This window comes from Lissotriton vulgaris, chromosome 2_1 (genome assembly GCF_964263255.1).
Source record: "Lissotriton vulgaris chromosome 2_1, aLisVul1.2, whole genome shotgun sequence".
Taxonomy (NCBI): domain Eukaryota; kingdom Metazoa; phylum Chordata; class Amphibia; order Caudata; family Salamandridae; genus Lissotriton; species Lissotriton vulgaris.
The window spans coordinates 511,001,220-511,014,927 of record NC_141687.1 but is presented as its reverse complement, the minus strand read 5'-3'; the positions used below and the strand labels follow the sequence as shown (position 1 = coordinate 511,014,927).

General features: G+C 50.1%; 1 protein-coding gene across 1 annotated transcript in view; it reads left to right on the top strand.

Moving 5' to 3' along the window:
* SF3B1 (splicing factor 3b subunit 1) overlaps positions 1 to 13,708 on the top strand; it is a 322,360-nt gene that overhangs the window by 164,201 nt on the left and 144,451 nt on the right. The window contains exon 17 of the mRNA XM_086955420.1: positions 13,344 to 13,469. Coding sequence (XP_086811546.1) covers positions 13,344 to 13,469 — 126 coding nt within the window. The remainder of the gene's footprint in view (positions 1 to 13,343; positions 13,470 to 13,708) is intronic.

The window sequence follows — 13,708 nt, the reverse complement described above, 5'->3', positions numbered from 1 at the left end:
CCCAAAAAGGACGGTTCCCTGCGGCCCATCCTGGACCTCAGGCCCCTCAACTGGTACATTCTTTCGGAGCATTTCCATATGCTCACGTTGCAGCAGGTACTCCCTCTGCTTCAACAGGGGGACTTCCTGGCTACGTTGGATCTGAAAGATGCATACTTTCATATCCCCCTGCATCCTTCCCACAGGAAGTATCTCAGATTCATGATCCAAGACCAGCACTACCAGTTCAGGGTTCTGCCGTTCGGGGTCACCACAGCGCCGAGGGTCTTTACGAAGTGCCTGGCAACTGTGGCGGCGCATCTACGACGCCAGAACGTCCACGTCTACCCTTACCTGGACGACTGGCTCATTCAGGCAAAAACAGAACAACAGTGCGCTGACCACGTGTCCCGCACCATTCATCTCCTGCACGATCTGGGATTCTCTCTGAACTACCCGAAATCCCATCTCCAGCCCGCCCATGTACGACAGTATCTGGGCGCGACGATAAACACTCTGGCAGCCACTGCGCAGCCAAATTCAGTGAGAATCGCCAGTATCCAAGCGCTGATCCAACGATTCAGACCTCAACACTCGCTTCCAGCGAGGGTGTTCATGCAGTTGATAGGCATGATGGCCTCCTGCATCTCCATTGTCCCGCACGCGCGACTACATATGCGCCCGCTTCAGGAGTGCTTGGCACGTCAGTGGACTCAGGCTCATGGGCAACTGACAGACCTAGTGTTGGTGAGCGGTCGGGCATACAACTCTCTGCATTGGTGGAATCCACAAAACCTTTGCAAGGGCCGACCTTTCCAAGAGCCTGTGCCACAGATTATCCTGACAACGGACGCTTCTCTCCAGGGATGGGGAGCGCATGTACTCCACTACACAGTGCAGGGACTATGGACACTACAGCAAAGGAAGATGCACATCAACGTGTTGGAACTGATGGCAATCTTCATGGCCTTAAAGGCGTTCAAAGTACATCTGTGCAACAAGGTCGTGTTGATCCGGACGGACAACATGACAGCCATGTACTACATTCAAAAGCAGGGAGGCACACACTCTCCGCAGCTGTCTCATCTGGCTCAGAGCATGTGGAAGTGGGCCATTCAGAGGAACATCTTCCTCATGGCGGAGCATCTCCCGGGCAAGGACAACCAGATGGCAGACCTGCTCAGCAGGCACAGCCGTCAAATGCACGAGTGGGAGATACATCCATCAGTACTCCAACCGTACTTCCAAAGGTGGGGTCATCCAGAGATAGACCTGTTCGCCACAAAGGAGAACGCAAAATGCCAAAGCTTCGCCGCCAGGTTCCCACACCCGCAATCACAGGGCAATGCGATGTGGATGAACTGGTCAGGCAGATTTGCGTACGCTTTTCCCCCAGCACCTCTGATACCGCTGGTGGCACGCAAGCTCAGGCAGCACTCGATGACGCTCATCCTTGTTGCTCCAACGTGGGCTCGCCAACCATGGTACACCACGTTTCTGGAACTCTCCGTGGTACCGCATCAAAGGCTTCATCTCACTCCCAGCCTTCTGACGCAGAGCCATGGCGACATTCAGCACCCAGATCCGCAACAGCTCAACCTGGCGATCTGGCTCCTGAAGTCCTAGAGTTTGGCTACCTCCATCTTCCTCCCGATTGCATGAGCATCATTCGGGAGGCAAGGAAGCCCACTACTAGAGCTTGTTATGCGGCTAAATGGAAGAGGTTTGTCATTTACTGTGTTAACCACGATATTGACCCGCTAGATGCTTCCATTCAAAACATCATTTGTTACCTCTTCCACCTGTATCAATGCAATTTGGCGTACTCTTCCATCCGCATTCACCTGTCTGCTATGGCAGCATACCTCCAGAACAGACAACACCTGTCACTTTTTAAGGTCCCTGCTATCAAGGCTTTTCTGGAAGGACTCAAGAGAGTCATTCCGCCAAGGACCCCACCAGCTCCGGAATGGAACCTCAATGTGGTTCTTACAAGGCTGATGGGTCCCCCCTTTGAGCCACTGCACTCTTGTGAGCTCCAGTTTCTGACTTGGAAGGTTGCTTTCTTAGTAGCCATTACATCGCTACGGAGGGTTAGCGAGTTGCAGGCGCTCACCATCCAAGAACCTTTCTTCCAAGTACATGCTAAAGGGTTGTGCTCCGCACTAACCCTAAATTCTTACCCAAGGTTGTGTCTCAATTCCATATGAACCAAACAATTGAGTTGCCGGTGTTTTTCCAAAACCCAGAGACGCTGGCGGAGCGGATGCTCCACACCCTTGACGTTAAAAGAGCCTTGATGTACTATGTAGACAGGACAAAAGATTTTCGCAAAACCAAGCAGCTTTTCGTTGCTTTTGCCTCACACCACAAGGGAAACGCTATCTCCAAAGCTGGGATCGCTAGGTGGATTGTGAAATGCATTCAAATCTGTTACGCTAAAGCTAAGCGCACTCTCACTATCCCACCAAGAGCCCACTCCACCAGGAAGTTGGGGGCCTCTATGGCTTTCCTAGGTAACATTCCCTTAGAAGACATTTGTAGAGCAGCCACATGGTCTACCACACATACTTTCACTAAACATTACTGTGTTGACGTGCACTCCAAACAGCAGGCAGCTGTTGGTCAGGCTGTTCTCAAGACACTTTTTCAGACTGCTGCAGCTGGCACGGGCGACCGCCGCTAATGGAGGGACTGCTATGTATTCTATGCACAGATATGAATTCAGCAGCCCACATGCCTCGAACTGCAAATGCTACTTATCAGTATGCATCTGTTCTTGGCATGTAGGGCTGCTGACATTCATATCGCCCGCCCTCCTCCCCGGCGCCTGTAGCAGCTGCAGTCTTCATATGTATACATATGCTCAAAGCATGGTCATCACTCACATTCTTCACTCCATCTCTGCCAATGGCTAAAAACAATCTGGGGATGGAGGCGATGCCCATGCGCACTGTAGTCCAGGGGAGGAGCCACCTATCTCGTGATACTTCGAAGACTCTTCCAGGACAACAATGTGCAATCATCCGGACCCAACACTAGGCGGCGATCTATGCACAGATATGAATGTCAGCAGCCCTACATGCCAAGAACAGATGCATACTGGTAAGTAGCATTTGCATTTCCCCTACAGCCCACAGCTCCCTGAAGTGCCTGGGGGTTGATATGTTCGCGCTATACATGTATTTATGCATTGCTTACTTTCTCAGCTGTGTATTGAGCCTGTCTTTAGTAGTTCTAGTCTCAGCTAGCGCGAAGCGAGAACTTTTGTAGGGGCTGCAGAAAATGCTCCCAAAGGCTTTGGAATGCGGTTCGGCTGGCGGAGAAGCGCACAACCACAGCTTATGCCACCAGCCACTTCATGCGCGCCCCACTCCCCTACCCCTCCCACAAATTAAGAGAAGAACATCAAAGCGACCGCGGCCGGTTTGAGGTTAGCGGCCGCAGTCTCTTTGTTTTTGTAGGCACGCACCTATTACTCTTTTCTCCTTTCATTGTAGTCTTCCTGTAAAGTGTTGAGTGCGTCATGGTGTAATTGGTTTTCCCTCACTTTAATCAGCCTGCTCTCTTCCTCTTGTATTTCTCCTCCTGTCTTTAACCCCATCTTCTCTCCTATTTGACATCTGCTCCCATAGCTCACACCTTAGTGTAGGACCTCTTCCCGGAAGCTGCTCTGATAATGTGTGCCTTACTCTTCCTGGTGCACTCACGCACTACAGATCTCACTCATGTAGACTTCTCTCCACGGCCACCTCCTGCCTCTGCCGAAGACTAGAGAGCACATGTCCTCCTCCCCCCCCCGTGCCACATCTCTACTACCCCCTGCACTCCCCTGCCCCGATCTCACAACTGTTCCTTTACCTATGATTCCCTGGCGTCCCTAATGGTGCACTTGTGTCCACGTGCACCTGGCTGGACTGCGCCCCCCAGCCCTTCGATCTCACCAATGTTTTATTACCCATGATTCCCCTGTGTCCCTTTGGCCTGTGTCCCTTTGTGCCCACACCCACCTCTAGCCAGATCTGCACTGCCCTTCCCCCCCGCCCCCAGATCTCACCACTGTTTCTTTACACATGACACGCCTGTGCACGTCTATAAGGCCGCTCCCTTTTCCACGCCTACCTCTTTCTAGCCAGGGCTGTGCTGCCCACCTTTCTCATGTGTTCACATCTCTCCCCTCTTGTGTCCTGCCTTTGTGGGGAGTGCTCTACAGTATCTTAATCGCCCTCCCTTTACACCCCTCTCGTCTCAATTTCTTCCCCCTTGTTCTACCTTGCCATGAGTGTCCGTGTGAGCACAAACTCGTCTTCACTATACAAAATCCACAGCTATTGGCTTTGACCATGCTCAGCAAACTTTCATTATTTTCTCCCTCTTAAGCAAATATTTCCAGTTAGCGCTTTGATAGGTGGCGGAAGTAAATCTGCCTGCCTATTCTTTTACTATCTTTTCACCTCTGGGCTGTTTACACAGGTCTCCTCTACTTCTGTAGTCTGCAGGGGGTACAGTGCTGCGAGCCATTGTGGGATTAACCTTTGCTTTATGAAGTCCTGCGATACAATGCAGGGCGGTGCGAACTCCGCCCCTTCTAGTCGCTTATCTTTAAAAGCCTCCAGTTTCATGATAGCACACGGAGCTCCGCTTGTGTGCACAGCTCGTCTGTTACATGTTTGTGCGAGCACACAGAGCTCCGCTTGTGTGCATGGCCCGTCTATTACAGGTTCTTGCTAGCACACTGAGCACCGCTTGTGTGCACAGCCGGTCTGTGTTCCAGGTTTGTGCTAGCACACGGAACACCGCTTGTGTGCACGGCAGGTCTGTGTTCCAGGTTTGTGCTAGCACACGGAGCTCCACTTGTGTGCACGACCGGTCTGTGTGTTCGTCTGTCAGGCTCGAGAGCATGTGCACAAATCTGGGTTTTGATTGGAGGTGGACACCAGGGCCCGTCCCCTCGAGGTGCACACCAGTTTGCAGCTGTGTGAAGTTTTCCCACTTCTGTTAAAGTCTGGGTTGAGAATTGGTGACGCCGCTGTAGCGGTTTGATGTACTGAGGTTCAATAGGACAGCCTGGGTCTTCATGTCCAGGTGAGCTATGAGACATGTAACACAATAACACATTACTTCCTTCTTTACTCCGGACAGCGCAGGCCCCGACACTAACACTCAGCGCCGCACCACCATCACTCGGCAACACCACAGCAACAATCAGCAACACCACAGCAGCACTCTCCGCCACAACAGCATCACTAAGCACCACCACAACAACACTAAGCACCACCACAGCGACAATGAACACAAGCACAGCACCACTCACCATACAATTACCACAAAAACACTCTCCACCAACACAATATTAATAAAACAAACAACTGATTAAATATGCAACAACACTGCACCACTAAAAACAAATACAGCATCAGTAACCACCACCACAGCACAACTCGGCACCACCACAATAACATTCAACAACACTACAGCAACACTTATATATTCACCATCCGAATCCCAAACAAAAAAAATGCTAAATCAAAACTCACCACAAAAAAAAGGCAACCCACAAACAAAAAATTAACAATCGAACACAACACTCAAAATGCAGCCTCAAAATACAATCTCAAATTACTACCTCAAAATGCAATGCACCACTAAAAAATAACACTCAAAATATAAACTCAAACACCAGCATCAAAATTTACGCTCACTCAGTATATCGCCATACACAAAAACATAGCACTACTACAATGCCCTCTCTATAACACTATTTATCCAGTATTAGGGGTGTCTTTCATAGATTCACATGCCTGAATCATTCCCCGTCGTCGAGACGGGAGCCTCCGGTAAATAAAAAAGTAATGTCCATAGACATACATAGAGAGAAAGGGTCCAAGGGTCTCCCCTTAGCAGCCTTTCCTTGTCCTTATGTAAAAAGGACCAAACTGACCTAGTCAGCCAATCAGCTCCGACCTCCCTCTAGAACCTTCCTGGGAGGAGCCTCAGTCCCTCAGATTTTCTACCGCACGTTGTGCTAGGGAGTCTCCAGCCTGAGCTCTCCTCAGGATTATTCTAAAAATCAACAAACTCTCTTGGAAGTTTCTCTGAACCTAAAAACTCTTCAAGGACTTCCTCAACACACTACCCCTGAAGTAAGTGTGTGTTTATACTGCCTTTTTCATGTCTGACTCGGGGAAGAAAGCCCTGTTCAGGGCCTGCTCTTCCTGCAGCAAGAAAAGGATTCATGTGGATGATAAACACGACCTGTGCCTGTATTGCCTTTACCCGGATCATAATTCGGAAAAATGCGCAATCTGTCGGTCTTTTCCCAAAAAGACCGTGAGAGACAGAGAAGGTCGCCTTCTGATCTGGCTGGACAGGCTTAAGAACAGGGACAATCCAGAGTCCTCTGTGAGCAGCGTTTCCAGAACTTCTGCTGTCTCGAGCAAGAGGCCAAGGGACCCTTCCCCGGGCCACTCAGACACTCCTCCTGCGAAGACTCACAAAAAGTCTTCTGAGGCGAGATCGGCGTCATCCTCAGTGTCGGCGAAGGAAGATAAAACCTTCAAAATGCCTGCTCCGTCCTCCAGACAAAGCCAGAGGACTACGTCAGTAAAAACCACGGTGTCTACCACATCGGCATCGTCGCCCTCAACTTCAACGACGATGACTACTTCCTCTTCATCTACAGGTAGGCCTGTTTCTTCAATTATTCCCCTGACCATGTCGACCACGAAGACTACACCGTCGACGACGCCATCAACAGCGACGAGCACATCGTCGTCAAAACCGTCGTTGACAAGAGTGTCGACGTGCGACTCGTCGACGAGACAATCGTCTACGAAGGCACCGTCGATGACGACGACGGCTGCGCAGTCGTCGACGACCAAGATCCCTTCGTCCACCCCTCCGTCGACGAAGACCTCGTCGACGCCCGGCTCGTCGGCGACGACACCGTCGACGAAGACACCGTCGACGAAGACACCGTCGACGAAGACACCGTCGACGAAGACACCGTCGACGAAGACACCGTCGACGACGGGCTCGACGACGACACCGTCGACGGGCGATTCGACGACTAACGAAACATGGAAGAAATCAAAGCTGGTGGAGACGCCGTACATGATGCTACCACCGTCGACGGCCCCCTCGACGACTACGAGCTCTACCATTCAGTCTACCAAACAGGGCAAGTCAATAATTACCCCGGAAACGACGTCTCCTAGTAAGGTGGAAAAACAACCACCTCAAGAAATTTTCCAAAGCGAGGAATCCGAGGAGGATGACCATCTGAATCCCGCTACTTCACTCACAGACCTCCACATAAAATGCCAAAGCACTGATGAGGAACAGGACGAATTCACGTATCAGGAACACTCGGTCCAAGCAAGTGTCCACACCGAAGTCACCCCCATGATATGCCTGCCGGCGACCCTGGTGGATGACTTGAAACTTCTTGTGCAAGACTATAAGCGGCGCTTTCCGGAGCCTAGCAAAGGAGGTCAAGCACCTGAGAGTCCCGCACCAGGGGACAATGAAGATCAGACACCTCCAGTGCATGTTCAGGTGTCCGCACCAGAACGCCCTCATCCTCGCCATCAACCCCACCAGGAAGGTCATCCTCAAGTGGTGGTCTCTTCGGACGAAGAAGAGGAAGAGGAAGAACTGGAGGAAGGAGAGGTCCAGGAGGTTCACTCAGACCACTCGGACCAGGCTGATGAGGACGAATATATTACATCATCCCCAGCTTCACCACAACCACGCCAAGCGGACTCCCCACCGGTGGACATTGCGGGTTTCCACAAGCTGGTGGAGAGAGCGGCGAAGAGATTCCACATGGTGGTGGAATCCACGGAAACGGACTGTTTCCTCCACGACTTCAAGGAACAGCCTCAAAAATCTGCAAAAGCTGTTCCAATCATAGACTTTTTGTGGGAACAGGGAAAGAAGCTAATGCTCACTCCTGCTTCTGTGCCAGCGGTGGTCCCACGCCTTGATAAAAAATACAGGGCACCACTCACTGCAGCGGCTTGCCTAAATGGTCACCCCAAACCGGACTCGGTAGTGACGCAGGCGGCCCAGAAAAACTCCCGCAACCCTTCATCACCACTGTCAGCTCCCCCGGACAAAGAGGGCAGGAAACTGGACACGATAGGCAAGCGCTTCACTTCCACATCGACCATGTCCATCAAGGTGGCCAACTCCATTGCCTTGCTAGGGCGTTACAATCGGCAATTATGGGAGGACATTGCCCCTTACATAAAGGAACTACCTGATGACGTCCAGGGTGAGGTGAAAGCGCTCCTCGTGGAGGGTCAATCTTCTGCAGCGGAGCTCATAGACTGTGCTATCGACGCAGCCATGACAGGCTTCCGTCAACTTGCGGGAGCGGCTGTACTGAGACGACAGGGATGGCTCAAAGCCACTTCATTCCGCCAAGAAGTTCAGGCAAAGGTTCTAGACATGCCCTTCGATGGCCAGCACCTGTTTGGAGTACAGGTCGACGAGGCCCTACAGGCCATTAAAAAGGACACAGACACGGCAAGGGCCCTGGGATCTCTACAGTTCAGAAACCAGTCCTTTCGTGGCAACAAGCCCAGGGGTCAATCCTCCTATCGAGGCTCATATCAAAACAGGTCCTCGTCCTCATTCTCGTACAATCAAAAAGGCCAGTACCAAAACAAGCAACAACAGGGCAGACAGTCTTCATTCGGAAGATCGTCCTACAGAGGTAAAAACACCAAGAGGGACGCTGGCGGCCGCCAGTGACCACCTCCTCCAGCCAGTCCGGACACCATCTCCGTCCTTTCAAATTGGAGGAAAGCTGACCCATTTCCTTCACAATTGGCAGAACATCACCACGGACCGGTGGGTTCTTCAAATTATTCGATTTGGCCACTCTCTCGAGTTCACCTCCATCCCTCCCAATACCCCTCCACGCAGACGGACACACAAACATCCACGCCTGCTTCTAAAGGAACTTTCAACAATGCTACAAAAAGGAGCAATCGAAAGGGTTCCGGCATCCTCGAAGGGGAAAGGATATTACTCCCACTTCTTTCTTGTACAACAAAAAGAAAACAAGTGGAGACCCATCCTGGATCTCCGGGGGCTCAACACCTTCCTACGAAGCCAATCATTCAGGATGGTGACAATTCAGGAAATCCTGGGCATTCTAGAGAAAGGAGATTTTATGGTGTCACTGGATCTCCAGGATGCATACTACCACATCCCTATCCTCAAAACTCACCGGAAGTTCCTAAGATTCGAGGTGGCGGACCGTCACTATCAGTTCAAAGTACTGCCGTTCGGCCTCAAGTCTGCACCGCGCATATTCACGAAATGCCTGGCGCCTGTGGCGGCATTCCTGCGCCAACTGGGCCACCAAGTCTTCCCCTACCTAGACGACTGGCTGGTGAAAGCACCCTCACCTGGGGACGCGGTCACGTCCTCCAACGCCTGCACCAATCTCTTTCAAAATCTGGGATTGACGCTCAATATCAAGAAATCATGCATGGTGCCCGCAACAAAAATTACCTTCCTAGGGGCCATGTTAGACACAAGCTGCACGAAGGCCTTCCCCTCAAAAGAAAGAGCAGACAGGATCTTATCTCTGGCCACGGCTGTGGCAAAGAAAAAGCACCTGAAGGTTCGGACTTACTCCTCCCTCCTGGGGATGATGTCTTCCTGCATACTCCTCATACCGCACTGCAGGCTCAGAATGCGGCCCTTGCAGGAGGCACTCGCGAGCCAATGGACACAAAGCACGGGCTCATTCGAAGACATCCTTCGGATCACACCGAAGATTTCAAAAGCTCTACAATGGTGGACAAGTCGTCACAATCTGATGGTGGGCTTACCGTTTCTCCTCCCAGCATCACCGCTGGTGATAACAACAGACGCCTCCCTAGAGGGTTGGGGCGCGGTGCTCCAGGACCTACAGATCAGCGGCAAATGGGACTCTCAAGAGCAATTGCTCCATATCAACCTCTTGGAGCTGAGAGCAGTGTTTCTGGCTCTACAAGCCTTCCTACCCCGCATCCAGAAATCCCCAGTGCTCGTCAGGACGGACAACACCACGACGATGCACTATTTGAACAAACAAGGGGGAACGCGTTCACTCTCGCTCTCACGCGAATCACAGACGATCTGGAACTGGCTGGTACTACACGACATCCAACTCAAAGCGGAATACGTGCCGGGAAGGGACAATACCATCGCGGACGCCCTGAGCAGGCAAAAATCCCTCTCCCACGAGTGGGAACTATCGGACAGCGCCCTCACTCACATCTTCTCTCTTTGGGGAGTCCCAAACATCGACCTCTTTGCCACCAGGAGGAACGCAAAATGCCCGTGCTACGCAAGTTGGCATCCCCAACCGGGATCACTAGGAAATGCGTTCTCCATCGGATGGTACAGCGTCTTTGCATACGCCTTTCCCCCATTCCCGATGATTCCACGGCTCCTGAGGAAAATGAAAGCGGAACCATGCACCCTGATCTTGATCGCCCCGTCCTGGCCGAGGCAACACTGGTTCTCGGATCTGCTTCGACTATCCATCAAATCACCGATCCGACTGCACCAACACCCAGCCCTTCTGACGATGTCCAACGGGCAAGTGCAACACCCGAACCTCCAATCGCTCAAATTATCAGCCTGGCTCCTGAGCACAGAGAATTCGGGGGCCTGAATATCCCACAAGACTGCAGGGATGTGCTAGCCAAAGCAAGAGCGGACAGTACGAACAAGACCTACTGTCTCAAATGGAAGAGGTTCTGCATATGGTGCTCGGAACAGGGCTTACGGCCACTCACCATCACACCAGAACAAATACTACCATACCTCCTGCATTTGGCCCAGTCGGGACTGGCGCATGCGTCCATCAAAGTCCACCTGGCAGCAATCTCGAGGTTCACCAGAACGATCACAGGACCATCTCTGTGGTCTAGTCGGCTAGTTAAACAATTCCTCAAAGGACTATACAGATCCTTCCCGAGGCCTCGGAAGGTACCCCCCACCTGGCAGCTTAACCTGGTACTCAACCAGCTCATGCGACACCCGTTTGAACCCATTCACAGGGCATCGCTTCAACACCTTTCATGGAAAACTGCACTCTTACTCGCTCTAACTTCGGCCAGAAGGGTCAGCGAGCTGCAAGCCTTGTCCATTCAAGAACCTTATCTACAATTCAGACATGATAGGGTGATACTGCGACCAAACCCTAAGTTCATTCCAAAGGTACCGTCGGACTTCCATCTCAACGAACCTTTGGTCCTTAGGTCTTTCTTCGCCAACCCTTCCACAGCAGCGGAAAGGTCACTGCATTCTTTGGACCTTATGAGGTGCCTGAAGTTCTACCTGGAGAAGACTAAGGATCTAAGGAAATCCTCACAGCTGTTCGTGGCATACAGCAGGCCAAGAATGGGCCTACCACTCACGAAGCAAAGCATATCCAGATGGATCTCCTCGGCGATTTCCTTCTGCCACGAACAGGCCGGCCGGCCTCTGAATGATCATGTTACCGCTCATTCCACCAGGGCGATGTCCACGTCAGCGGCGCTGTTTGCAGGAGTGCCAATCCTGGACATCTGCAGGGCGGCGACATGGAAGTCACCGCATACTTTCTCCAGACACTACTGCCTGGACATTGAACTCCAGAAGGATGCGGCAGTGGGCCAGGCGGTGCTTAGCCATCTCTTTCAGTAAGGTGAGCCTTCCTACATCCCGCCTTCCAGGTATGCACATTATTGCTCTGATGATACTATATCTAAGCTGTCTCTTTATTGTATGATATTATATGCATTATCTACTATGACGGCAGAGCGACTCTGTTTTACAAATGTGCTACTGTGATTGCTAGCTACTCTGATTCAGGCATGTGAATCTATGAAAGACACCCCTAATACTGGATAAGAAGTGCGTTACTTACCTGTAACAGCAGTTATCCAGTATTGGTGTCTTTCATAGATTCACATGCAACCCTCCCGCCTCCCCGGGAAGGACTCACCTCCCTCTCGGAACTATATTACGCCAAACCTAGCTGGGTGCGTACGAAAATCTGAGGGACTGAGGCTCCTCCCAGGAAGGTTCTAGAGGGAGGTCGGAGCTGATTGGCTGACTAGGTCAGTTTGGTCCTTTTTACATAAGGACAAGGAAAGGCTGCTAAGGGGAGACCCTTGGACCCTTTCTCTCTATGTATGTCTATGGACATTACTTTTTTATTTACCGGAGGCTCCCGTCTCGACGACGGGGAATGATTCAGGCATGTGAATCTATGAAAGACACCAATACTGGATAACTGCTGTTACAGGTAAGTAACGCATTTCATCAACATCTAGCTATCGCCCTCTATCTATCTCCTCACTCTATAGCCCCTCACTCTTTCGCCCCTAACTATATCTATCGGACCTCACTCTTATCAATCTATCACCCTATCTATCTATCTATCGATCTATCGCACTCACTCTACCCATCGACCTCACTCTATCACCCTCACAGCATCACTCAATGCAACCATTCAACAACTGGTTCAAATATGTATTAAAAATGTCACAAAAATGTTAATATTTCACCTCTGTTCTTGGATTTTCGTCACAATAAAATACACTGAACATATTCTTCAGAAAAGTTATTTACAATAGTTTTAGATATTGCTATTATAAATTACAACATTTTTTATTTCAGTCTTAATTAATTAAAAAAGTTAAAAACCATTTGTATTTGTTAGATGAATAAATCTGTCACGTACATACAAAACATGTTCCATTAGAAATGCTATAGGTGTCACATTTGAAAGTTTAATGTATTGGCATTGTAAATGAAAAAAATAATTTTGCTATTTTCAATACCCACACATTAAAAAAAATGTCATTTACAAAACCAATAGCTCCAACTTTTCTAATGCGAGACCTATTGCATTTCCAATGCTTGTTTCTGTTTTACATGCACCATCACACGCAGCTTACGATAGCAGCCCTGCATGAGTTTGGTTAGGGGTCCTTTAGGGTGGCGCAATTCGTGCTGCAGGCCTTGCGGACCCTCTTTAGTACCTCAGGCCCTGGGTACCAGGGGTACTATGGGAACTATTTATTAGGGACTTATATAGGGTACTAAAGGTATTGCCAATTGGGGGAAACAATTGTATAGTTTTTGGGAAAGAGATCTGGCACCAGGGACCTGGTTAGCAGGAACCCATTGCACTTCCAGTCTAATTCACATCATGTACCAGGAAAAGCGTGAGGGTGACCATGTCAAAAATGGGTACTTTCCTACAGTGCATTAATTAACATTTGATTGTCCACCTTGGAACATTTAGCTAAAATGTACATCTCTTTGCCATTGATGGATGCTGTAACAGGACTGTTGTTTTCTAGGTCGTTAAGCAGTGCTGTGGCACAGATGGTGTGGAGGCAAATTATATCAAAACAGAAATCCTTCCGCCCTTCTTCAAGCACTTTTGGCAACACAGAATGGCATTGGATCGAAGAAACTATAGACAGGTATGACTTATAGCGCTGTTAACGTGGACAGAAGTAGTATTGCAAGTTTCTTCCGCCGTATTCATCAAAAATGGGAAGTGGTGTTGTGATTGGCAAACAAGCTTCCCTGCTTTTTGCCATCTAAATATTAATTACGTTTCAGCCTTAATAGCAATAGAGGAAATATTGTGACAGGTGGTTATCACCCTGAGCAATTGGGTTAGTTGTCCTCTTACATGGTGAAACAAATATATGGAGAA